At 39.3% G+C, this 27,617-nt stretch overlaps 1 protein-coding gene across 4 annotated transcripts; it reads left to right on the forward strand.

Annotated features, from left to right (window-relative positions):
- The first annotated feature begins 7,494 nt into the window (after positions 1-7,494).
- Positions 7,495-26,105, forward strand: LOC120305319 (dimethylaniline monooxygenase [N-oxide-forming] 2-like). Of its 4 annotated transcripts, none has more exons than XM_039336990.1 (9): positions 7,495-7,796; positions 11,058-11,194; positions 12,744-12,932; positions 14,733-14,895; positions 16,349-16,491; positions 18,082-18,281; positions 21,272-21,627; positions 22,295-22,367; positions 25,546-26,105. In XM_039336990.1, the coding sequence occupies exons 1-9, from the start codon at positions 7,778-7,780 to the stop codon at positions 25,895-25,897; spliced, it is 1,632 nt and encodes a 543-aa protein (XP_039192924.1). In that variant the 5' UTR covers positions 7,495-7,777; the 3' UTR covers positions 25,898-26,105. The 4 variants fall into 4 exon arrangements, with proteins under 4 accessions (XP_039192924.1, XP_039192926.1, XP_039192923.1 ...); XM_039336989.1 differs by lacking the exon at positions 7,495-7,796 and adding an exon at positions 8,141-8,276; XM_039336991.1 differs by lacking the exon at positions 7,495-7,796 and adding an exon at positions 10,201-10,848.
- The last annotated feature ends 1,512 nt before the right edge of the window (positions 26,106-27,617 follow it).

The raw sequence follows: 27,617 nt of genomic DNA on the forward strand, positions 1-27,617 counted from the left end.
AGGAGCGTTTGCAAACACGGCCCCCTGGATCCTTCCCTATGGGTTGGATTCCAGGAGCACACTGGCCTGGTTTCAAGATCTGCATTTTATACCCCTACAATGCATGCCACATCTAAGCAGATCTTTCATCTTTATAGATGTACTATGAAGTTGTACTTTGTTAACCTGACCTCTTCCATCCATCTGCTGTTATCTTGTTTATTTGTAATTCTCACCTTGGGTCAAAATCCCCCTCTTTGATAGTGATTTCTACTCAAAGTGTAAGTTCCTGTGTCTGGAGGAATTTTAGGCAGTAAACATTGAACAAACCTTCTCACACATTTGGCAGTGTATTGCTACATTTGCGTTACAGTGTTACATTTATACTAAAGAGACAGTTTCATATATTGGCATTACATTTCTACAATTATTTTTCTATAATTTTATAAAAGAATAACTTTTATTTCCTTCAATCCCCCCTTTTTCTCTCCCACCTGAATTTATTCTTTTATACTTTTAACAGTTCATAACTTCCTATATTTTCTTTAGATTCCTGTGCAAGCAAGTTTTCATATTCTGAGTCTTCTTTCCCCAACGTTCCTTAAAGGACCCATGGTCCTTCCTTCTACCAAAGAAGGTACTAAGGAAACAACATTAGCAGAAGAAAAACTTTTCAACACATAGTCCAGGTTCTAGGAACATGTCCAATCCTTTGAAGTTTTTCTCCCACTTAAATGGAAACAATTCAACAGGTGAGGCAGGTTAAAATTTCATTTTCAGGCCGTCCAGCTGTGGAGTTTTTTCACTAGAGAGGATATGATGGGACTTTCCATGGACTCACGCCTTGATTCCTTAAATCAGGAGGACTTGGCATGGTTGAGACCACTCAGGACTGGTATTTCTAGGTGACAGTTCTTTTCACCTGAATCCACTCTCCAGGAACAATGGCCAGAGACAGGTGGTAAGGCAGCCTGGGCCTGTACTGAGATAGAAGACAAAACCTGCACCACATTATGCAAATACTGAGTAACTTTCTTCTCTTCTTATTGACATTCTTGAACCTTCATGTAACAAAAGCCTCCCATTTCAAAGAAACAAAAACAACTTTCCAGTTGAGGCCTATATTGACATGGTCTCACCACTAAATGTTGTAAAGCTTTTTTTGAATTTTATCACATATTTGTTTAACTAAAGTATAAATACAACCATCCTGTTTTAGAAAATATTAATCATCCCTTGCGACCCCCCCTTCAGTGGCTGCTTCTATGTTCTAGCCATTGTTTTGTTGTTGTTTTTTCTTTTTTCTTTTCAACATCCCTCTCCCATCTTGCAACATCCACCTCCCATCTTTAGTACATTCTTGTTCCTTCAACATTCTAAGGCTTGTGTTAAGGCATACAATTCACACGTTTGGGCTGACCACGTTAATGGCAGTCTCCCTGCTTAATGCATGCAATTCACAAGTCTGTGCAAACCAACTTAAAACAACTTTCCTGTTTCTTTCTTTTATTATCCATTCCTTCCTTCCCTTCTGCCACTCTAGCATAATTTCTTTCTTTTTTTTTTCTTCCACCAGTGTTCAAGACTCCATAAACATACTTGGAGTTAGTGTATATTTTCTCCTTCTCCCTTTGTCATTTTTACACATCGCTTACGTGACTCTAATGGTTGGACAGGTTTTAAGAATATAATAAGAACCTCCCCCCCAGACATACCACCTTGTAATGTTCCAATACATCTTCTAAGACTTAATATCACACTCTATCTCACACCCTGTGCACTGAACACAATTAATACAGTGAGAGCAGCAACAACACCCACAAAGATACCCGTGAAATCAGCACATGCGGGAGGTCTTGGTTTTCCTTTGGTTCTAGATAGAAAAAGAAATATAAAGTTTAGTCCTTTTTCCTCTATTACCCCCCTTTCTGTCAGAAAGATTGACTATTAGTCCATGAAGTCCTTCGGAACTTTAGCTTCAGTGGATCTCCTTGGTGAGATTCCACCTTCCACTCCTCTGGGGCTGGCATGGGCCCTTTTACTTGGGAGTAATGGTCCAACCTTTTTCAGCTGTCCGGATAGCTGTCAGTGGTTAACAAGATGATGTAAAGTCCTTCCCAGGTTGGAGTTAGTACACGCACTGTCCTGCTTTGTATTGGTGTACTACAAAGTCCAAGGAGTTTGGGCAAGAATGCCTTTCTGTCACAGAAAAACATCTGGACAGTTCGAGTACATATTTTCTAATTATTTTATCTTTTAATTCAATTCTTGGTAATCCTTCCTTTCCCATATACTATCGTATCTTCATTATATCTCTCTTTTTCTTGTTCTTTTCTTTTCCCAACTACTTTGCTATGAACAAGTGTATACCTCCTTTAGGCTTCCTGATTAAAATTGTCCACACTTGATAAGAAATGCTAACCACCAAGATGTCCCCAAATGTCAATTTTAGATAAAAATGCCACTAGCTGCTTTCCCCCCCACACACACACACACTTCTGGATCAAAACCTCCTGCAACCTTTGTCCTTGTTTATAAATAAATTACCTAAGCAAAGAGCCAACAAAGGAGAGCTCACCAAACTCTGTTTGCACTTGTTAACACAAGCTCTTTTTCTAACAGTTTTGCATACAAATCTTTAATGAAAACAACATAGCTATTTATAATCCCAAAATTTTTCTCAACTTCTTTGTTTTAACTTCACAAAAAAAACAAGTTTAATAAGATATTCTGAGTTTTTTTCCAAACTCTAGTATTGCTTTTAATATAAAGTTAGTCAAATTCCAATTTAATCAAATTCCATTCAGATGGAAACAAATTTCCATTAAATTTCCATTAAATAGGGAAAACATTTACAAATCTAAGCAAAACAATTTAGAATCATTTCTTTTGGTTGATATTAAACAATTTAAACTCAAAAATTCCCCCCCCCCCAAAAAAAAATTGTCCAACAATTACTGACCCCTCTTTTGAATAGAAAAAATTGCAAAAGTGGGCATTAAATTTTCACAACCACCCCACATTTCTCAAACCTGAATTCTAAGCAGAGAAAAAGTTTAAAAGATCAACCCCCCCTTCTCCTTTCTCTCTCTCTCTCCCTCTCAAAGCAACACAACCAGAAAAAGAAAGGGGGGAAGGGGGGGGTTGTGTCTGCAGATAGAGTTTGAAAAGGCATTAACACACTTAACATTTGCAAAAGGGAGAGAGCAGAATAGGCAAGAAAATGGTATAGGATTTCCTGCCTGAGCAGGTAACTTTGGGCTGTTCTTAAGAGGGAGAGAGAAAAATAAATAAACAAACAAACACATCTTCCTTCACTTTGTTTGTTGGCCAGACAAACAGAGTGAGGATGTTTCTTTTGGTATCTTCTTTTCTCTTGAGGTTAGTAACAGTCATATTTACTTCACACACAAAGACTCTGACACACATATACGTACCAAGACAAGGAAAAGAGAACAGAAAACTGATTGGGAAAAAGGTCTTCTCACTCACACACAGAGACAAACACACATTTCTCTCATTCCCCTTATTTCCCAAAACTTCCTTTTCTACCCTAGCTCCACATGGGCAGAGCCTGGGAAACCCATTCACAGACACAAGGCATCTGCTGCTAGCAAGATGGGTTTTCCTGTTTGAAGCTACTTAATTTTACAGTTATTTTTTCTTTAGGTTTACAACAACGACTTACAACAACAGCCCATCTTCTTGAGAGTTTCCCTGATTATGGTTCCCTGAGGTTCTCGATTGGACGGCCACTCAAAACTCTTAACACCAGTTTGCTTCCCTTCAGGCTGGCCTTCCCTCTTGCGGGAGTAAGGGATCTCACCCTTTCAGGTCCACACTCCTCTGGACTTACCAGTGTTCCCAGAACACAGCACATCATACTCACACAGCCGTTATCGCAGAAATCCTCCCACAATCACTCTCCTGATCACCCAGGTACAATTGCATGCTTCCCTCCTTTGGGGCAAAAGTTCCTTACCTGGGCCAGTGCACTGGGTTACCTGGTCTGGGCTTCAGTTGTTGACTTTCTTCCTATTTCCTATCCTTTGATTTTTATAAACCAGAGTTGTCAATTTAGTTTGGCTCAGAGCCTGCAAAGGAAAACTAGATCTCAGATAACTCCAGGCAGTTGAAATCAACAGGCGCGCTCCTGATTTTACTGAGAACAGTGTCCCCTAGAAGCTCTTAATGCCCGCATTCTCCACCAAGATTGTGAGATGTAAAAACCCCAAATTTTGATACTCACAATATGAAGACAAGTCTGGTTAACAAAACAAAGGTTTATTGGAGAATAACATAAACAGAATAAAAGAGAAAAGAGAAAGAAGAGAAGAGAAGAGTGTTTGCAAACGCGGCCCTCTGGATCCTTCCCTATGGATTGGATTCCAGGAGCACACTGGAAGATCTGCATTTTATATCCCTACAATGCATGTCACATCTAAGCAGCTCTTTCATCTTTATAGATGTACTCTGAAGTTGTACTTTGTTAACCTGACCTCTTCCATCCATCTGCTGTTATCTTGTATATTTGTAATTCTCACCTTGGGTCAAAATCCCCCTCTTTGATAGTGATTTCTACTCAAAGTGTAAGTTCCTGTGTCTGGAGGAATTTTAGGCAGTAAACATTGAACAAACCTTCTCACACATTTGGCAGTGTATTGCTACATTTGTGTTACAGTGTTACATTTATACTAAAAGGACAGTTTCATATATTGGCATTACATTTCTACAATTATTTTTCTATAATTTTATAAAAGAATAACTTTTATTTCCTTCATAGTGTTCAAGTGGTGCTCCAGATGTTTTAGAATTGCCCTCAAGGTGCTTATTACTATTGGTACTACTGTTGCTTTCTTTTGCCACAGTTATTCTACTTCTATTTGTATTTTGTCATTTTTTTTCCAGTCCTCTCTCTTCTATTATTATTTCTGAGCTTCCTTCTTCTATGTTTTAATTATTTATATTTTTAAATAAATTCAGTGATTTTCCAGGCACTGAGATAGATGGATTTTATTCTCAGCTCCCAAATAACATGAATACTTTGTCACAGCATAGCAATGGAATTATGAAACTGTACTTATTTTATTTATTTTTTTAAAAAAAAATAAGTAAAGGGAAAAGTAGGAAGGTAGGAAAGAAAAGTTTAAAACTTGAAACATTTGACTTACGAGGCTGGAATTATACTCACTGTGCCATCATAAGTAAAATGCTACAGAAGGATATTTTGCTCATTATGCCTTTCATGTCCTATTTCTCAATCCATGTATCTGTTAGAAATTATCTCTGTGAGGGAAGCTGGGGCTGGGCAAATGGGGTGGAAAACATGCTGTTCCTTGTGGTTTGTTCCTCTTGCACAATCCCTGCTCTCTATGACCACTTGGGCTGCAAATGAAAAGCATTTGCCAGACAAAGGGATGATTAATGAATTTCTGGATGGGTCACAAGAAGAGGGAGGCCAAACAGCTGTCAAAGTGAGGTGAAAGGAGGAAGGAATGGTTGCTGACTGCTGAAAACTCTTCAAGAAGCCTAACACTGTTGGGGAACTGTAGGGATAGCAATGGTTCAATCCAAAAAGAAAAAGTGTCAATTCTTAATCCCATAGAACAGTGGTTCTCAACCTGTGGGTCGGGACCCCATTTGGGGTCGAACGACCATTTCACGGGGGTCGCCAAACAACACAGTCCACCATTTTTTCCCCTTTTCCTTAGCTGTGCTACTCCCTTTTATTCTATTGGCTTTTGAAAGCCAATAGAATAGACTCTCTTGAATAGAGTCTAATTCTATTGGCTTTCAAAAGCCAATAGGAATTATCCATGCTGTCTCTGCCCTGCTGAGCCCGCCAAAAGTCCCATTCTGCAAACGGTGCTGCACCAGTTGAGTAGTCCTTGACTTACCACCGGTTGAGTAGTCCTTGACTTACGACTGGTTGGGGGTCGCGGCATTAAAAAGGTTGAGAACCACTGCCATAGAAAGAAGAATGATCTATTAGTCAGGACTGATGGCTAAGAGTGCAGAGTACTGACTGATTTTGGGGCCTTTCCAATTTTTTTTAGCTGGAAGGGGCATAGTGGCTATGCAGGCTCCCACTTGCCCTTTTATGTATGTGTGCCTTTGACTTTTGACTTCTGCTGACTGCCTGGATAAGTCTCTGCAGTATTTTTGGCAGGTTTTCAGAAGTGGCTTGCCACTGCCTCCTCATAACTGCTGAGAGGGCCTGGCCCCCAAGGTCACCCAGATGACTTCATGCCTAAGGCAGGACTAGATTCACAGTTAATTTTAAAATTGGAGTTGAGTATGGAGGATCAGACATGATTGAACAAAGAGGGAAAAAAGAGGCATAAGTTCTGCCTTGTTGAGCCAGTTTGTTCTCTAGAGACCTGGTGGTGCAGTGGTTAAATTGTAGTATTGGAGGCAAACTGCCCATAGCCTGGAATTTGATCCTGATGGCTCAAAGTTGACTCAGTCTTCCATTCTTCTGAGGTCGGTAAAATGAGACCCAGATTGTTGGGGGCAATATGCAAATAATGCTTCTACACTGTAAACCACCCAGAGAATGCTAAGCCAAAAATCTGTTAGGGCGCTGGTAAAAGATGCAGTAATAGAAAAGGGTATGAATATACATTACATTAGATTAGGTTCTGGCACAGTAAATAATGGTGGCTTTGCTTCTAGCTAGAATTTTCTTAGCCTGAATGTCCAGTATAAAACTGATCTAGGGGTTTTCTTCTGTAATACAATAACTGTCCTTCTGGGTTGAAAAAGGTTGAACTATTGTCTTAGGGAAAGAAAACAGAATTTTCTCACCCACTTTCATCTTAGCTGCTGCTTTATACTGTGGGCTTATTCTAATATTTGTGGCTATTCAATGGTTTGTGGAGAGAAGGATTAAATAAACAGGAAGATCATTTGAAGGAAAGCAGGCAACTCTATTAAAAAAAATAGAAGAGGGAATGCAGTATCTGGAAGTACAGCAAATGCTACAGTATATAAAAATCTTACTTCTAGGAATCTAAAGATAACATGCACTTTATGTTCAAGTTCCCAATGGATTATTTTTCTGACAAGCCCATCTCCTTATCCTGTCTTCTATCTGTATAATATTTTGTTTCTTCTTGGCACTGGCTTTTTATGTGATGGCTAGTTATAAAAGAATAAATCTACAGATTTGTATTGGTTTCATGAACATTGCAATCAAACACATTAATAATTTCCTAGAATAAGAATTTGCAAAGCTGAGAAGAAAAAAATCTACACATCAGTATTGGAATTTATTCAGTGACTGGATTGTTTCCAGAGCAAAAATTTGTTAAAAAGATTTTGCATTTGTTTTCAGATAGATCATGCCAGTTCAAGAAGGCTCTATTAAATATTTGTCCTAAACCTTGTTTCCCTTGGATTATTAAATACTGTCCAAACCTCATTTCCTTTTGGAATAAAGTTTATTAAATATTATCCTAAACAAATCTATCAAATATTATCCTAAGCTCTGTTCAATCCCCTCTCCACCTTTCACTCTTTGTTTGTGAGCAAAGGAACATTACAGAGGCTAGCAAATCACCTTGGAGAGATTGGAATCTCAAATTCCATGCAGTCTGGCAGAAGAGAGAGACAAGGAATGTACAAAAACTAAGCCTTTTGTAGAGTAAATGGGAAGATAGAACAGATGAACCCCCCCCCCATCCTCCCCCAAAATTGCAAAATTATCTTTTCAGCCTGGAACTCTTTTTAAGCAGAAGGTAAATGGCCATTTGGAAGGAAGACTGTAATAGGAATTGGACTCATAGAGCTCTGGTCTATGAAAAAAGAGATTTTTGGTAAGTATTTTTTTTTCCTTCTCCATTTCTGCACCAACCAAAACTACCTCCTCTGAACAATTTCAAAAGTTAGTGTCCTTTTTAAACATTTTATTACACATTTATTATTAAATATTTTCAGAAAGTTCAAAAAAACAACAACCAAGTGTTGGATACTTATTGCTTCTTCATTCCAGAAAATGTTCCAATTTTGATTCCTGGGTAAACTTGCATTTTTTAAAAGTCTCCCTCCCAAAACACATAAACTTTATATGTCAACTAAACTCTATTTATCATTTGATAAGTGTAATGTTTCAATAAAAAAGACAGGGTAGAAAGGATCTGGCTAAATTCATAGCCCTCTGGGTCTTTGCCAGTGGAATAGAAAAACACATGAGGTTTTGCCTGTTTGTTTAAAGCTCTCTGGATCTTGCATGTCAGTGTCAATTTCCCTCCAGATACTAAAGGGACAATTAGCTTATTCTAGAAGACAGACACCAGGTAAGAACTGTTCCTTCTCTCCTATACTTTTTCTCTTCAAATCAGCTTATCCTAGTTTTAAAAAAAAGTCTATAAGGAAAGACGAACATTTCTGTTTGATGGAAATAGCAAGCAAGTGAAAGAAACCACTAAAATGTATCTCTTACTTACACAAACATGCACACTGCTAGATGAATTGAAAGCTTCCCAAGGCCCTGGTGTCTCTGTTTTCATCTGATGTGATTCAATTTAGATTGTAAAGACAGCATTGGAGAAAGGATTATAACTCTTTTTATTCCATTCAAAATCTGAGCCCTTTGCAGCTGTTCTATATAACTAAAAAGCAGGTATAGCGGGTCTCAATTTTTCAGTGTTATGGTTTACTTAACTCCGTTTCATATTTTTTTTCTTTTCTTGAAGCTAGTGCATAATTGCTTACTATGTTATATGGCGATAAGTCTAATTTACATGTATTAGTGGCAGCCTGGAAAAAAAGTATCGCAAAGTTTGACAAGTTGATATAACAATAATGCATGAATAGCAAAGCCTAATATTTAAGCTTAATCAAAAGTAGTGTATGTAAGATGTGAGTTAGAATCCTTTTTTGCAGACTATTGAATATTTCTGTATGCTCTTACTCTTTCTCCCCCATCTACCTGATTTTGGTCAATAAATATTTAACATTTCTGAGATAATATCTATTCTTCAATTCCAAACTTGAATAAGTATAGCAATAGATATTTGATGAATTCATCCATACTAAGTATTATAAGTTGCCATGGATAATGGAAATGGTATATCAGGATGTCCTGTAAGTCTAGTTCCAAAAAAAAGCTAGGAGAACAGTTGTATCAGAACAATCCTATTCATTCCATGTGTGCAGACATGTAAGTGGATAGAAGAGGTATCCTTGCCCCACATTCTTGAGTGTCAAAGGCAGTGAGAGTCTATATGTGCAAAAACTGCAGAGTTCTTCCACTATGCATAGGGTCCATGCCTTACTATGACTATGAAAATGACAAGGACAGTGGGCATAATATCCTTCCCCTTTAATGCATTCATTCCATTTATTTTTCTCTCACTGTTGCAATGGAATTGAAACTAGTTTTTCCAATCTAGTAAAGCTAGCTGTAATATACCTCCACTGCTTCATGGCAGGGTTCAGCACCATATTTTAACCTCTATTTGTTTCATGATCCACAGTGTATCTGTTACCATAAAACACAAAAGTAAACAAACTACATTATGTGTTAGAGTAATATATGCCCAATTGGGTTATGAATTCTAGAAGAGTGAAAACGTTGAGCTATTAGTGCTTTCAGCAGGAAAAGGGGGGCAGGAAAGAGTTAGAAGAATTGGAAAAAGATTGCATAAAAGGACTAAAAGAATAAAAAAGACAGTCAGATAAATGAGTGCACAACAATAACATGGGAAGAAAGATTTTAAAAAATGTGGTTGGAGACCTGTGATGCACACAAAAAAAGAAAGAGGAAGGAAGCCAAGTTTGTAGAAGCAGTTCAAGTTTTCTATTATTGCAGAATGAACAGAAAGTGGATACCTGGATGAATCTGGTTCATCCTAGTTTGGGATGAATCTGTCAGTTTCTTTCCAGTCTGTTCACATGATGCTTATTGAGTCCACATTATGATCTGGATGTCACTTAGTCTTTGGAATGCCATTACAAATCACATGGTGGGTTGGTGTCAAGGCTATTTAAGATTTTTCCCTGAATACTTTGGAATGCCACCTAAAATTATCCTTGTGGGAATCTAACTGAAGCTTTTAAAGTTCCGTTCAACTCTTTCAGACTCTGAGAGTTGCATCCAATGATCTGGAATGTCCTCTTGCATTCCTACATTAGCAACCTGGGTTCATAAGTGGCACTTTCCTCAAAGTAGCCTTTACAAAATCTACTCATAGATATCAGAAATACCTGCATCAGACTGGCCACCGGTCTTTCATTCTTTATATTGCTGCCTTTCATCATGGCCATGCCCACTTATCCATTCATTCAATGGAAAAAAGGATGAGAAGAAAAGGGGGCATAAGAAAATAAGAAGAGATGACTACTCACAAATGGAAATAAATAAATCAGGAAAAACATCTCTTTTAATAGAAGAGAACTAGACGCATGGAGGGGGGGTGAAGTGGTTGGATTTTCTTCCTCCTATTTGCAAAGTTTTCTCTTTATTATAAAACTTCAAAGCTTCTCAGACTCAATGCCACTTTTCCAGTATTTGGTTCTTTCTCCCTGATTTTCCATATATGGCAAATAATTTTTAAAGTCTCATTTTTCTGATTTTCCATTTATCTTAAGTCAAAATAAGGTTCCTTGACAGGCAATGTGTCTGTTTTTTCTAAACCTCTTTGTAGTTAGGTAAATATGTCTAGAATATGAGGTTCAAGCCCTATTAATTATCTGCAAGTTTTATTAAAGGATGAGAGGAAGAGAAGAGGAAGAAATTGAAATTATCTGGGCAAAGGATCTGAGCTTTTATGAAGCAAAGGTTCATGCTTAAAGTATAGATTCAGTGACTGTTCTTAATCATGGTGTTTCTGGCAAAAGCAGGCATCTTGGCTTATTGAGCACTTTGTAAGTGTTAAGAAAAAATATTAATAGAATTTGTTAAAAGCAAACTCCTAAGATAATTTTTATAACTTCTACCCAATATTAATATAACAAATTGGCCGAGCTACTATCTTGAGTTAATAACATTCATTGGAGGCCTTTAGATCTGAAGGAAGGATTTGAGTTGGGATCCCCTGCTTTAGAAGAATTTTCCTGATCATTTTTTATTGTAGGGACCATGTCAAAGAGAATAGCAGTTATTGGTTCTGGAGTAAGTGGGCTGACATCCATCAAAGCTTGCCTGGAGGAAGGCCTTGAACCCACCTGTTTTGAGCAAAGCAGTGACATTGGTGGCCTATGGCGATTCACAGTAAGTAGATAGAAAATTTTTAATTGCTTTCTTATAGAAACAAATATAATATGCAGACAAAGTTTGAAAAATTGAAGTAATGAAATCCTCTTAGGAATTTTCCTCTTCAAAAGAGAAAGAATCCTATAAAGATTATTGTTCTAAATCTGACAGCAATCCTAGGAAAAATGTTGTAGTTGTGTAAAACCTTTTATGAACTGAATGTAAAGGTTAATCTAGGAATTTGTATCTCTTAGAGGGTCTTCCCCAGGGCATAGGCAAACAGGATGGGTAAAAAAAGTTAAGATGCCACAACTGCATGCTTGAACTTTCACCCTGTTTATGTAGATTGGATGTATGATGCATGTAAAAAAAGTCTAAAGCCCTCTCCTGTCAACATAACATTCATCAACAATTGGTCCTAAGAGCCAACCAAGCATGATGTTAGCTGTGTATAAAAAAATTAACATTTTTATATAGAGAGAGAGAGCCTGCAACTGAATGTTGTGTCTAATTCTAGTTGGTTTTGGGCTGAGACTTTAGTAGAGTTGAACTAAAGATACTTTGTGCATTGCATGAAAAATATAAATGAACTTTCCAGCCTCCCCCCCCCCCCCGAACTGCATACTAGTAGTAGTTCGGAAAATATAAATGAACTTTCCAGCCCCCCCCCCCTGAACTGCATATTAGTAGTAGTTCCATTTGATTACAGTAATTGATCGATTATGCACCATTAAGTCAGTATTTACCCTTAGCCAACCACGCAGATACATCTGATCCATGATGATCTATCCCTAACCTAATCTTTCAGGTCTTCCTCATAACACAGTAATACTTACTCAAAAATTCCCAATAAATACTCCTTCATTAGGCAAATCTGCCTGGAGACCTACTAGCATAAAATAAGATCACTTTTTATTTTCAATATTACAAAGATTTGATGCATCTTTCTCAACATTGCAACTCAACTAATGTGTTTAATCAATACCACCTATTATTACTGACAGTTACTAATAAAATATTCTAGCCTCTCATCCAGAGTTGAATATATGACTGCATTCTATACTTGTTGCCAAGTCTGCTTTTTAAAACAAACATTTTCTCAGATCACTAAGAGTACTATAAGTAATCCTCCATAATGTTTCTAAAACAAGGCACTTACTTCTTATAGTTAAATGGCTTTCCATTTGAAGGAAAGAGATACTCTTTTACTATAGGTAGTCTGTGTTTTCCATATATCAAGTTCTTAATTTCTGAAATATTTTTTGCATAGTTAAATTAAACAAAGCTCAGATTCTTGCAATTTTGGTAGCATAGACATGGATAGATTTGGTTCTAAGTTCATTTTTTTATAGGAAGAATGCAGATAAATAAATGTGAGCAATAAGCTCAAGTCAAAAGTTAGGCTTGTGATCAATATTTGTTAGAATGCAGAATGAAGAATGAAGCTTGGCTCTTGTTCATTGTCGAGAATTGATGTTAGAGATACTAAAGAACCAGTATTAAGGTCATACATGGTGGCTTTTTTTGTAGAGAATATTGGAAAAAAGGTTCTTTTTATATTCTTTAGGAAACTGTAGAGGAAAGAAGAGCAAGTATCTACAGGTCACTCACCAGTAATTCCTCCAAAGAGATGAGCTGCTTCAGTGACTTTCCAATGCCGGATAACTTTCCAAACTTTCTGCACAATGCAAAGTTCCTGGAATATTTGAGACTGTATGCAAAACATTTTGATGTGCTCAAATATATCAGATTCAAGGTGAGTATGGTTGAATTCCCAAGTGGCCATATGGATGCTTCATACGAGTACTGTTTAAATCAGTGTTTTTCAAACTTGGCAACTTTAAGATGTGTGGATTTCAACTACCAGAATTTTCCAGCCAGCATTTGAAAAACACCGATTTAAATAAAAGAAAATGGAAAGCATCTTTGTAGTAGCAGTAAGCATATTGTATATCTCAAAGGACTACATGGCATGTACATTATATATTGATATCAATTTACCAGTTTAAATAAACCAAGGCAGCTCTAAGTAGAATGAAGTATAGTAGTTTATTAACCAGGTAAAACATATAACTGAGAAAATAACCATTTTTTTATACAGAGGAGCAGTTAATAAAATAATCAGAACTGTAAAAGGCATCCCTTTGATGGTGTATTTGTTTTCCATCAAGCCCAGACACAGCACTTGAACTCTGAAAAAGAATGCAACCCTGTCCCGCTTTGGTTGCAAATCTCCTTCTTGACTGGCAAACTTCCCAATCTAGAGTAATTCCACTTCATCTAGTTTATCTATCTAATTAATCTAGTGGTGAAGGCACCAAACTAGAATCCAGGAGACTTTGAGTCCCACTTTAGGCTTAAAAGTTAGCCAGGTGACTTCAGGCCAGCCTCTCACTCTCAAACCAACTTACCTCCCAATTGTTGTTGTTGGGAAAATAGGAGGAGAAGAGAATATTAGGTATGTTCACCAACTTGAGTTATTTATAAAAACAATAAAAACAGGACAAAATACATTTTTATGCCACTACAATTGCAAGTTGCAATGGTCGTTAAGTGAAATGTCAAGGCTAATGGCCTCCCATCCCTGCTCTCCCCAATGAATCATTAAACAAATGTATAGGTTGTCAAGTGGATAACTGGGTGCCTCGAGGTGGGAGAGATCCTTAGAAGCCTAGCACAGACTCAGGCCCACCTGCTCCAGGCCTTTCTCACCCTCAAGGGACTTGATGCTCTCAGTCCCTTGGGATTCCCCCAGGCCGAGTCCTGCTATCAATCTGGCATTTCAGTGATATAAGGGAGCCTAAAGAAGTTACTAGAGCAGGGAGGAAAATTATAACTTGTAGGCCTCAGCCAACTGCCCATCCAGCCACCCGAGGATCACATCTCTAGGGCCAAGCAGCACCCAACTTACCTTTCTTTTTTGCAGAGGAGCCTGGGCCAAGCAAGGCGAGGCGAGGCTTTCTTGCAGAGACCGCCAAACTCAGGACAACTTTGTGCTAATCTTCTAGCAAGTGGTACTTCTGAAGAGACTGTGGGAGGCTCTGTTTTTTTAGGGAGGCTCCCTTTGTGGAGATTCTGTTATTTTTATAGAGGCCCTGTGAGTTTGCTCCCTAATGTTTCAATAATTTTTTCATAGTGCCCTTTGTTCTCAAAATGTGCACTGCTGCAACACTCAAAAGTCTCTGCTTCCTCCAGTCCACCGGAAGAATGATTGATATATTTATTCCTCATTGGCAGGTGACACTCGGTGGGAGATAAAACTGGCTACAAGAGGAATTCACCTTAATTTGTTCCACATAAAATCTGTAAACACAGTTCCAATCAATCAGCCTTGTTATTTCTCCTGGCTGAAGAAATGCACATCAAACATAGCCATTATGTAAATGCCAAACTTGTTCTTTAACTTCATAGCATTCAAAGAAATAAAATGAGATAAGCCATTTTAGCAGCCAACAATTACTGTACATACATACATACATACACACACACACACACACACACACACACACATATATATATATATAATAACTGTGTCCCTTCTCGGTTTTTATATTAGTCTCCAGTTGTCCATGTAGAAAAATGCCAAGATTTCTCTACTACTGGCCAATGGAACGTGATTGTAGAGAAAGATGGAAAGCAGGAATCCTTCACCTTTGATGCTGTCATGATCTGTACAGGACATCAGATAGAAGCACATACTCCGCTGAATTCTTTTCCTGGTATGGCTTGGCTTAACAGAACATTGAAACTCTGAATGTTTTTGCAAATGTTTAGGAAAAACACATTCTAGTTGGAGTCCAAGGATCCAGAGATTGGGGGTGAATAAATTCAGCTCTGTTATAGAGACCAGTGAAATAGCCATGGATCATGCTGAAATGTGGGGTGGTGTTTAATTAAATCTTGTAAATCAGAGGTCCCCAACCTTTGGGGCACCAGGGACCGATTCCGTGGAGAGAGGTTTTTCTGCAGAACAGAGGTGTGTGGTTTTGTGTGCTGCCTGCATCCCATGGATGGGGCTTTGCTTGTTTGTGCAAACCAGTTGCTGGCATGCTGCGGCCCGGTACCGCAGCCCAGGGCTTGGGGGCCCCTGTTGTAAATGATATATAACAAAGAACCTGATTCCTGGCTTGGCACACAGATGCATTTGGAAATGGAAAGGAAAATGTTACAGACCTGAAAAATATAATCAGAAACAGTATTTTACTTAGCTTTTTATATTTGATTATAGTTTTATAGATTATAGTTTTTACATATAAGGAAAGATTAAAGGAAGTGAATAAGTACAGCTTGGAGCACAGAACGAAAAGGGATGACATGACTGAAACCTTTAAATATATTAAGGGTGTGAATAAGGTTCTAGAAGGCAATGTTTTCAATATTAAGTAAAAATCAAGAACACAGAGCATAACCTCAAACTGAAGGAGGAAGTTAAAAGTAATGTTAGAAAGTATTGCTTCACAGAAAGAGTAGTGGAAGCTTGGAACCAAATTCCAGTGGATGTAGTGAGTCAATCATCAGTAACTGAATTTAAACAAGCCTGGGATAAACACATATCCATCATCTGACAAAAATTAAATAACAACAACTCCCAGTGAGACACTACCTTGATGTGGTTGTGGAGCTTGTGTACTCTGAGGAAGATGAGAGCTATGCTAGAGTCAATCATACTGGACAGGTCTCATCAGAGGAATCAGACAAGAGGAGAAGGGATGGCACACCTTTTCTCCTTCCTCTTTCCCTATTCCCTATTCACAACTGCCTGCTGAAGCTTACCCATCTGCTGCAGAGGGGAACAAGGCATCAGCACTTTGTTTCAAGTTTGGTCTTTAACATGTCATTGGGATAGAAGACTATGAGTTTACATAATTATATTTGTAAATAGTTATATGAAATAATGTGTATATTTAACTTAGTATTTTCTTGTATATTACGTTAATTTCTAGTCACATTTAAAAAAATTTCTAAATATTTTCACTTCATTTTTCCTCCCTCAAAAGATAAGACGATTGTGTGAATTATTTCCTTCTTTCTACAACTAAAGTAGTCACATGTAACCAAACTTGAATATGAAACCCAAATCCCACACACTGTAGATTCTAAAATCTGCTATATCAAAACCAATTTTTGCAGCCTAAAATTCTTGTACTATAGTTGTGCTTTGTTTCATGGCAGGTTTTGAAAAGTTCAAGGGGAATTCATTCCACAGCCAAAATTACAAGGATTCAGAAGAATTTGAAGGGAAGACTGTTGTGATCATTGGAATGGGAAATTCAGCTGCTGACATTGCTGTGGAGATCTGCAAGAAAGCAAAGAAGGTAAAGGGAGAGTAGGTTGTTTGGAGGAGGTTATAATATTTCAGATGTGGTCCTACGATTTTGCAATAGGGCCAGAGCATGAAAGTAGATGACTCAATTAAAAAAGGACATGCATGAACACACACACACACACACACACACACACACACACACGAACAGGAATAGGGAAAGTGAAAAGGATACAGAAAAATATAGGTTTAAATATAAAAATTGCATACCATACTCCTGGGTGTTTTTGTTTTTTTTTACAAGAACAAATGGTTAGAAGGGATCCTTGAAATAAGAGTAACATGCATCCATCAATTTCTTACAAAAAGAAAGATTTCCCTGGGCCTTCTCTGCATTTCTTGAATTGTAGAATCCATTTGCCAAAACATAAAACCCAATCTAGTTAGTGGAAAGCAAAACAAATTCATTCCTGGCTTCATAAAAACCACCTGGAGTGGATAAAAGAGGCTTCACTTTTCAACTGTGCAAACGCTTTGACTCATGTAATAATTCTGAAATAAACTCTGCATTTGCCAGATTAAAATAATCCCACCTATTCTGTCCCAAATTACCAGGGAGGGAGGATAGTTCTCCTTCCATCTCTAATTTCAGTGTGCCAGAAGTAGAAAACAGATACACCACAGAAAAAAATAATGCAAACAAATGAGTTTTAAATGTCTCCTGACAAACACCATAGAAAAGGCAAAAGTGATTTGTCAAATTCAAGCAAATGATATTCCAGCCCAATTCACAATGCTAATCTTGCTCCTGAATTTTCCCTGTAAAATTGCTGTTTGAATAATATGTACTGCTTGCATCACAAATCTCACATATTATGAAATTTGTTACAACAATGAAATATTATGACCTTTCTTAGAACCAGCTAAACTTTACAACTTTGTAAGTGTTTGAATTGCTAAGAAATCTATTTTAAGCTAATGTAATGAGAAATATATTTTCAAAGAGCTAAGGATGTTTAGGATCTTTGAGCAGTCACTGATCTTATGGCCACATTAAGTGCTCTTCATTTCTGAGCAACAGAATAGCTTCAGAGTACTAACATTTCCTGTTCTCAGAACTTCAGAAATTCTTTGGATATTGAAATCTCATGGGGTGAAAAATGAATCTCTATCCTTTCCTCCCCAAATTTGCTAGGTTTTATGTACTTTGGCCTATTCCCTGACTTGGTATTGTGGTTCTATAGTATTTTTATTTTCATCACTTATTTGCATAGGAAATATCCACTAGGTGGGACATATCAAAATCCCACACCTCTACCAGCAAAGCATAGAATTACAAGATAATCAAGAGCTAAAATCTATAGCACCCCGTCCTATAAACTACAGCATGAGTTTGAGATTTATGTTGAAAAAAGCTGTTCCTTTGAGAATCAAAACAATATTAACACTTCTAATTAGAAATTAAATGATTAAAAATAGCAGAAGACTATAGAAAAGTTCATATTTATAGTGGGAAATGATCGTGTGCGATCATCATGTACCTATGCCCAAATGTTGTAGTAAGTTAATGAAAAGAAAATTATTTCAGGAAAACGATCACATCAAAATAGAAATTTTCAATTCTTCTCTTGTGGTTCTGTAGGTGGTCCTCAGTGCCAGGGGAGGCACGTGGGTGATGAGTCGAGTATATGACAATGGCTATCCCTGGGACACCATCTATCACACTCGCTTTATTAATTTTATCCGAAATTCTGTCCCATGGTTTGTTTTGAAATGGATGACAGAACAGAAGATGAATCAATGGTTCAATCATGAAAACTATGGTTTGGTGCCTCAAAACAGGTATCTGAAGAGAAATGCACTTTTGTTGCCGTGCTGACTTCTAGAGATTTATTCAGCAGTAGCATTTATCCTTGAAATCCCTTTCATTTCTTGGATATCATTTTGCTGGGTGTTTTTGCAATTGCAATATGAGGACTCTTTAATGAATAGAGCATGTACAGACATATAGGAATTAAAACCAATAGCAAAAATCAATAATCCAACTGTCTGAAGTTGCAGAAAACATTCCAACTCCAACAGACAAGAATAATAAAAACCAATCAATGGCAGGGCTCACTCAACACACCCTACTTCTCCCTGTCCCCACCCAAAATGCCTGGGGGAACAGCCAAGTCTTTATTGACTTAAACTTAGAGCATGTAGGCAAAGCAATTGTAGGTGTCCTTTCAATTACTTAATAGTCTTTCAATTGTCTTAATTGCAGGTGTATTGTATATACTAAAGTTGTGTAGGAAGGGCTGCTTTATGTGGGAAATCAAGCTCCCAAGTGTCACTACCTCCATTTCTTCCCGATCTATTTGCCAGCAATTGAGAGGGCTGGATGCCATGATTTTGGTTTTCTTAATGTTGAGTTTCAAGCCAACTTTTGTACTCCCCTTCTTCACCCGCATCAAGAGGCTCTTTAGTTCCTCTTCACTTTCTGCCATTAGAGTGGTATTATCTGCATATCTTAGGTTGTTGATATTTCTCCCAGCAATCTTAATTCCAACTTTTGATTCATCTAGCCCTGCCTTTCTCATGATGTGCTCTGCATATAAGTTAAATAGGCAGGGCGACAGAATACAGCCTTGCCGGCCTCCTTTCCCAATTTTGAACGAATCAGTGGTTCCGTGTCCAGTTCTCATTGTTGCTTCTTGACCCGCATATAGGTTTCTCAAGAGACAAATAAGATGGTCTGGTACTCCCATCTCTTTAAGAACTTGCCACAATAACTCACAATCTCTTGGTTTCCAGCCTGATGCCTTAACCACTAGACCAAACTGGCTTAATTTTTAGTTTTTAATTAATTTTTAGTTAAACATTTTAACATTTAAAATTAAGTTTAAATGTCAGACCTACCCAATCCAATCCCTTAGGAAAGAAAAGCCTTCAACTCTATTTGATGGTTGCAGTAAAGTCAAGCCAGCTCTGAAGTCCATGCTCACTGGATAAAAAAATAAGGTGTAGATTTGCCCCCCAGCCCATCCCCCCCATGACCAGTCCATTTCCAGCCACCAACAGCTCGCCAACATGTTTTGAGAACTCTGAGATGTTGGGGGGTAATCTGCATACTTCTTAGGTGCCTGGCCATGGGATGCTGGTACAAACAGGATCCGGCTGCTCTGGTCCTTCTCATCTGTCATTCCCCCCTTTCCGAGTTCCTATCATGTACATACAAAGCTTTATTGTCTTTTCATCTTTCCCTCTTTATTCCTCCTCCCCTTCTTTTTTATGGCAGGATGCCTATGAGCGCTCCCCCCAAGCCGAGCCAGGCAAATCTGCTCCCTTGACAGAGACATTAGTCCTGCAAAAGAAAAAAGAGAAGGGAGGGAGAGATACACAAATTTTCCAATTAGTAAACAATTCAATGCAGCTTATCTGGAAGTTTTTAAGCAGTTTGGGGGCATTAATATGTTGGGAGTTCATCCATTCAGTTACTGAGAGATGAAAGTCTTTCCAGGCTACCAAATACTGGGTTTTTCCCCGATGTATGCAAGAGTCCAAAATGTCTTTGACTTCAAAGTGCTGCTCTCCCTTGATCATAATGGGGTCGGGAGATGGTTGTGATTTGGGGTGCAGGTGGCTATTTCTGGACCATATTCTTGCATGTATGTCCAAACTTCTGCTAGGAAGAACCCTAATTGCCTGAGGTCTCTGTTGAACTTTACTCCCAGGGCTGGTGCTTATGTCCTCTCAGCCATGCTGGTGCTGCTCCTACAGCCAGTGCAGGCTGGCTGCGGGGCCAGGTGCTGGGGCAGTTGCAGTTGCCAAGGGGCAGTTGCCACTGCTGCTGCCATTGTGGTGGTAGGGTAGTTGCCCCCTCATTTACTATGGCTAGAGATGGTTGGTCAGTGGGATGTGCCACCCAAGCTAAACGTCTTGAGCTTTGAGACTACCAAAAGCCCCCATCAGAAAGTTTATGGCTTGTTCCAGCATCCAGTCATCTTGCTCCGGCTCATTTGTACTCAATTTTTCCTCTAGTTCCTCCAGCTCCACTTGGGTCTCTCGCTGGCAGCTGCCTCGGCCTCCACAGGTGAATGTCACTTCCATGGATTTCTCTTCCCATTTTTCCTTCTTCCTGACCCTGAAGGACCATAGGGGTCTTGGTGGGTTGTCCTCTCCCAGCCATCCAGGTTCTTTTACTAAAAGTGATGGTTGCAGTAAAGTCAAGCCTGCTCTGAAATCCACACTCACTGGGTACAAAAATAAGGTGTAGGTTTGCCTACCAGCCCCTTCCAGCCAACCAGAACCTGCCAATATGTTTTAAGTACTCTGAGATGTTTGGGGGTAATCCACATACTTCTCAGGGTGCCTGGCCATGGGATGCTGGTACAAACAGGATCTGTCTGCTCTGGTCCTTCTCACCTATCATCCCCCTCCTCCCGATTTGCTCTCATGTATAGACAAAGCTTTATCGCCTTTTCATCTTTTCTTCTTTCTTCCTTCTCCCCCTTCTTCTTTCTTATGGCAGGATGCCTGTGAGCCCCCCCCCCCAAGCTGAGTCAGGAATATCTGACATTAAAATTAGTTTAGAAGAAAAATGGGAGATGTCATCAAATTTTGGTGGGGAAAGCCGTTTTGTATAGAGTGAGTTATGTTACAAAAATAAGGAGCGATGTTAGTGTAGATTGACTTAAGAAAACTAGAATGAGTTCCTGAGGAAAGATAATGTTTATCTTCTGGGAAAGGCTCTTCTCTTCATTGAATATGACAAAATTGAATTATACAAAGTATTATGAAAGTGATTTTTTTTAGCAGTACTGTTCCATCTATTGTTTTGTACATTTTAGGTACTTGATGAAAGAGCCAGTGTTCAATGACGACCTGCCAAGCCGTATCCTGTGTGGATATGTGAGCGTGAAGCCACTTGTCCGGCAGTTCACAGAAACCTCAGCCATATTTGAAGATGGGACAATGGTGGAGAATGTAGACATTGTCATCTTTGCAACAGGCTACAGCATTGCATTCCCTTTCCTGGACAAGTCAGTCCTTGAGGTGGAGGATAATCGTGTCTCACTGTATAAGCATGTCTTCCCTCCTCATCTGGAGAAGCCAACCTTGGCTGTTATTGGTCTCATCCAACCTCTTGGGCCTATTATGCCCACTTCAGAATTGCAGGCACGTTGGGCTACAAGAGTTTTCAAGGGTAAGATTATAAAGAAGCTGAATATTTTATATAACATGATGCCAATGGGGGAATTATAATCTGCAGAGTATAAAGGGGTAACATGCTGACTTAAGAAACTTGAAATCTAAAATTTGACACTTGATAATAATAAAAGGAAATGAAGAACACTAAACTTACTCAAGGTACAGGTAGTTCTCGAATTACAACCATTTGTTTAATGACAGTTCAAAGTTACAATGGCCTTGGTAAAAGTGACATACTGTATGACTTCTACCGTTACTCACACTTAAGATCATTTACACTATCCTTGTAGTCATGAGATTGCAATTCAAGCATTGGCAGCTGGCTCACAATTGAAGAACTGGTAAGATGAAAGTGATATTAAAATGCTCTCTCTAAGAATGAAATATAATTTTTATATATTAGTTACCAAAATTATAAGAAAAAATAGATGACAATGGTAATGATTATAAAAACAACAGCAACCACATCCAGGATTTTTACATTACTGGGAAGAAAAATAGAATTCTTTTTGGAGATCAAGTGTGTGTTATAAACCAATTAAGCTTATGCATGTGTATACCTTGTGTAAAACTGGAATGGGCTGTGCTGAGATAACTATCCTGCTGTAATATCTTCTCAGAGGCATAAGTGGCTTGTTCAGATTCAATTTTTTTTCCCCTAGGGTTAAGCCTCCTGCCTTCAGAGTGTGCCATGATGGCTGATACCATTAAAAGAAATGAAAAAAGGATTAAGTGGTAAGAGATTCTCCTAGGCATTGGCATATATAGAGAGGGTAAGGGATAGCAAGGGATGAAAGCTGTGTTGTAATGGTTACAGTGCAAGCATTGTCCATTATATATTTACATGCAATATCATCATGCAAGTAGAAAAAAACAGAAGCTGTCTTGTGACATCGCAACACACATTTTGACATTTGGGCGTCAAATGGTTAGGACTGGATCTTCCTTATTTTAAAGATACTTCTCCATCTTAAAAAGCTTCCCACAAATTTGATGGGACTAAACATGAAGATACGTTATTAATCTCTGCTACAGATCAGTGGGCAATATTTTTTTACATAGTTAACTTGAGAAAAATATCAGAAAACATGCTTTGGCATGGGTTTATAACAATAGAATAGAATAGAACAGAACAGAACAGAACAGAACAGAACAGAACAGAATAGAATAGAATAGAATAGAATAGAATAGAATAACAGAGTTGAAAGGGACCTTGGAGATCTTCTAGTACAACCCCCTGCTTAGGCAGGAAACCCTATACCATTTCAGACAAATGGCTGTCTAATCTCTTCTTAAAAACTTTTAGAGTTGGAGCAGTAACAATTTCTAGAGGCAAATTGTTCCACTGATTAATTGTTCTGTCAGTAAATTTCTTCTTAGTTCTAGGTTGCTTCTCTCTCTGATTAGTTTCCATCCATTGATTCTTCTCCTGCCCTCAGGTGCTTTGGAGAATAGCTTGACTCCCTCTTCTTTGTGGCAACCCCTCAGATATTGGAACATACAATCATGTCACCCCTCGTTCTTCTCTTCATTAAACTAGACATACCCAATTCCAGCAACCATTCTTTATATGTTTTCACCTCCAGTCCCCTGATCATCTTTGTTGCTCTTCTCTGTACTCTTTCTAGAGCAGGGGTGTCAAACTGCTGGCCCGCGGGCCGGATGCATCATGCCAAAACCGTGCCCACCCATTGCTGGCAATGGAAAAAAAGTCACGATACGTCATGACACATCACGTGACGTTTCAAGTTTGACACCCCTGTACTAGAGTCTCAACATCTTTTTTACATCATGGTGACCAAAACTGGATGCAGTATTCCAAGTATGGCCTTACCAAGGCATTATAAAGTGGTATTAACCCATCATGTAATCTTGATTCTATCCCTCTGTTAATGCAGCCTAGAACTGTGTTGGCTTTTTTGGCAGCTGCAGCACACTGCTGGCTCATATTTAAGTGATTGTCCACTAGGACTCCAAGATCCCTCTCACAGTTACTACTATTGAGCGAGCTACCACCTGTACTGTACCTGTGCATTTGGTTTTTCTTGCCTAAATGTAGAACCTTACTTTTTCACCATTATATTTCATTTTGTTAGATAGTGCCCAATGTTCAGATCTGTCAACATCCTTCTGTATCTTAAGCCTATCTTCTGGAGTGTTGGCTATTCCTGCCAGCTTGGTGTCATCTGCAAATTTGATGAATTCCCCATCTATCCCCTCATCCAAATCATTGATGAAGATATTGAAGAGTACTGAGTCTGAAACAGAGCCTTGGGGTACCCCACTGCATACTTCCTCCATGTAGATGCCATTCCATTGAGGACTACACGTTCAGTGCGATTGGTCAGCCAGTTATGAATCCATCTGGTGATGCTGCTGTCTAACCCATATTTTTCTATCTTATCTACTAGTAGGTTGTTGTTCTACTTTATCAAATGGTAGATACTTTATCTACTTACTGAAGTCCAAGTCCACAACATTCCTCTGGTCCATTAATTTTGTCACCTTGTCAAAAAATGCAATAAGATTTGTCGGGCATGATCTCTTTTTGACAAACCCATGTTGGCTTTTGGTTATGACTTTGTTTGCCTCTAGGTGTTCACTGATTAGTTGCTTGGTTATCTTTTCCAGACTCTTCCCAGATATTGAGGTCAGACTGATAGGTCTGTAATTTCCTGGATCCATTTTTTTCCTTTTTTGCAGATGGGAACTACATCAGCTCTTTTCCAGTCCTCTTGTAGTTCCCTGGTGCTCCAGGATCTTTGAAAGATATAGTTCAGTGGTTCTGAGATCACGTCTGTCAGTCCCTTCGAAACCTTCAGGTGTAATCCATCTGGTCCTGGTGATTTGAATTCATCTAGGGTGGACAGGTGTTCACTTACCATCTTCTTGCCTATTTTAACTTGTGTTTCTAATCTGTTTTTACAGTACTGTTTTTGATATGTCGGACTGTTTTTTCCCTTTATCTAAAGACAGATGCAAAAAATGAATTAAGTAGTTCTTTCTCCCTGTTGCTTGTCACCTTTTTGCCACTTTCTCCTACTAACGGACTAATCATTTCCTTGACTTTTTTCTTGTTTTTTACATGTTGAAAGAAGTTTTTTTTGTTATTTTTGACTTTTCTCTCAAGCCTTAGTTCATTTTGAATCTTACCTTTCCTCACTTCATCTTTGCAGGCTTGAGCTACTTGCTGATATTCTGCCTTAGTTATGTGCCCCTCTTTCCACTTTTTATAGTTGTCCTTTTTGTCTTTCAACTTATCAGAGAGTTCTTTATGCAGCCATGCCGGTTTCTTTTGAGAGCTGTTATTTTTCTTCTTCATTGGTATTGTGCTAGACTGGGCTTTTATAATCTCACTTTTCAAAATTTCCCAAGTTTCTTGAGTTGTTTTCCCCTTGAGGATTCTCATCCATGGAATCCTTCCCAAGCTCTCTCTACGTTTATTGAAATTAGTTCTCTTATATGCTCACTATGAAATAACTAAGAATGTTTTCATATTAGTAATGAAAAACCAAATATCAGCAGCTTATCAGGTGATTAGTGAGGGGGCTGGATAGCAGCATCAGTAGTAGTATTATTTGTTTTTCTTGTTTCTAACTTTATCATTTAGAATTTTGTGTGGTGACTATTTCTGTTCAGACATAAAATGATGCAGGGAAGAAAGAAAATGCAAAATGTAGAATTGAAGGTTTTTACTTTTTAAAATATAAATAATCCAATCAAGTGATCAAAACATGGCATTTCAACAACATTACTTTTAATAACATTTCCCAACATTTTAATTCACTTCATGCAATGGAGTGAGTGGGAGGGATAGAATTGACAATCTGCTATTAGAAAGGGAATAATTATTTCCATCACAAAATTGTAACTCCTCTCAACTACTGTCTCTTTATTTCCCCCACCTACAAAGGTTTGGCACCAGCCGCAGTCAGTCAATTCAAACCGATTTCATTGATTACCTGGACGAGCTTGCTGCAGCCTTCGGATCAAAGCCAGATCTATTCTCACTGCTGTTATGGGATCCCATTCTAGCTTGGGCCATGTTTTTTGGGCCCTGCAACCCTTTCCAATTCCGTCTTAAAGGGCCAGGCAAGTGGACTGGAGCCAGAGATGCCATCCTCACCCAGAGGGAGCGGATTATTAAACCCACGAAAACACGAATTGTGAGCAGCTCTTCAAACCACACTCTGTTCTCCCTGCTCACAGCCATTGGTCTCCTTGGTATCTTGGCTGCATTTTTCCTTTTCCTTGTTCAGCATTGATCTCCACCCTAAAACACATTAGTGACAACTGCTTGTGTCCATACTTTTTATTCCTCTAATGATCACCTTAGGCTTACCATCTACACCTTAGTTTCTGTATGCTCACAAACATAAAAGAGGATCTTATGAGAAACTATGAATTATAAATGAGGAAAAGATATGGAAAATGGGGGGGAATGCAAGAAAGAAAAAGGCATTTTTTAAAAAAGAAAGGGAAGTGAACGTGCAAAATGCAGCTTCAAGGTGCTCCTACAACATGCCTAATTTTTTTATTCCTTTTAACATTAGAAAACAGTGTGAATTACAATTCATTCTTGAATTTTAAAAAAGGAGCAAATTTGGATTTCATACTTGAATCATAAAATTCTATCCAGAATATGTCTATCAATGTCTAAAGGCAGAAATATATATTCCATGAAATGCTGTGATATTCCTCTACGGGGCCTTGCTCAAGGAGCTTAGCTTTTATACAAAAACTATCATGGTTGGTGTAGAACAGGGGTGTCAAACTCAATTTCACTGAGGGCTGCATCAGCATTATGGTTGCCCTCAGGGGGCCGGGTCGGTGTGGTCAGGGTGGGTGTGGCCTACTGGGTGGGCGTGGATGGAGTGGGTGTGGCCTACTGGGTGGGCATGGCCAGCTCTACATCATTCGCGTCAAGTGTGCCTGTGGGGGCCTGGGCAGGAGTGGGACAGATCTGAGGGTCTCTGGCAGAAGGGGGTGGGGCCAGGGCAAGTGCCAAGGCATGGTCCACTGGAGGAGCCTCACTGTTCCTCTCAGGCCATGCAGGGGGGGCTGGATGGTGACCCAGCTGCTGGAAGCCCTGGACAGCAGAGGTCAAATGCCCAGCCTTGCCCTCAAGCACCCATGGCACCAAGCCCAGCCCCACTTCCCCAAGGGGGCACCCAGCTGCACTTACCTCCTCCTCAAGGCTGTTGCTTCTGTGCTTGCTCTCCTTACCCACGTTGCTCATAATGGGTATGAGGGTAAAATCATAGGGAGGCCCATTCCCTCTCCATGGGAGGAGACACAGCTTTGTATCCAAAGCTTCCTTAGCAATAGGATAGGAGACCCCCAGGAGGAGGGGGCAAGGGAATGGTGAAAGGGCAGCAGGGCAGGAGTAAGGCAGGACTTCCCTCAGATCCTCCCTCTCCTTCTTTCCTTCTTTTCTTCCTTCTTTCCTAAGTATAGAGTGGTGGGGAAATATTTGAGATGAGGGAGGGAGAAAAACAGGCAAGGAACGCAGCTGGGGAGGTGTCACCTTTCGTGAGGAATGAAGAAATGCACCATCACCTGGAAGTGGCCAGCACATGGCCCTCACCTACTTCACATATCTGGCTTGGTGGGCTCTGGGGGAGGGGATGCCATGAGCAGCGTGAGAGTCAACGTTACCAGCGCAATGCCGCCCAGCCCCCAGCCTGCCTGGTTTCGGCAAGCAGCGGGGCACTTTCCTCACAGCGCCAAGAGGCTGAATTGGGCGGCGCAAATCTAAAAAAAAGCACAATGCCGCCCAGCCCCCAGCCTGCCTGGTTTCAGCAGGCAGTGGAGCGCTCTCCTCACAGCACCAAGAGGTTGAGCCAGGTGATGGGAAGCTCGCCAACTTTGCACCTTGCTGCCTGCTGAAACTGGGCAGGCTGGGGGTTAGGCAGCATTACACTTCTCATCAGATTCGTGCCACCTGGCTGAGCTCTTGGCGCTGTGAGGAGAGCGCCTGCTGCC

This window comes from Crotalus tigris, unplaced genomic scaffold, assembly GCF_016545835.1.
Source record: "Crotalus tigris isolate CLP2741 ecotype Arizona unplaced genomic scaffold, ASM1654583v1 scf7180000017667.1391209, whole genome shotgun sequence".
Lineage (NCBI taxonomy): Eukaryota > Metazoa > Chordata > Lepidosauria > Squamata > Viperidae > Crotalus > Crotalus tigris.

Bases quoted from the DNA above. Each gene is read 5' to 3' on its own strand.
- LOC120305319 (XM_039336989.1), top strand. From the start codon at position 8,210: ATGTCAGTGTCAATTTCCCTCCAGATACTAAAGGGACAATTAGCTTAT. The intron at 12,933-14,732 runs GTGAGTATGGTT...TTTTTATATTAG, and splicing joins TCAAATATATCAGATTCAAG to TCTCCAGTTGTCCATGTAGA. The intron at 16,492-18,081 runs GTAAAGGGAGAG...GTGGTTCTGTAG, and splicing joins TCTGCAAGAAAGCAAAGAAG to GTGGTCCTCAGTGCCAGGGG.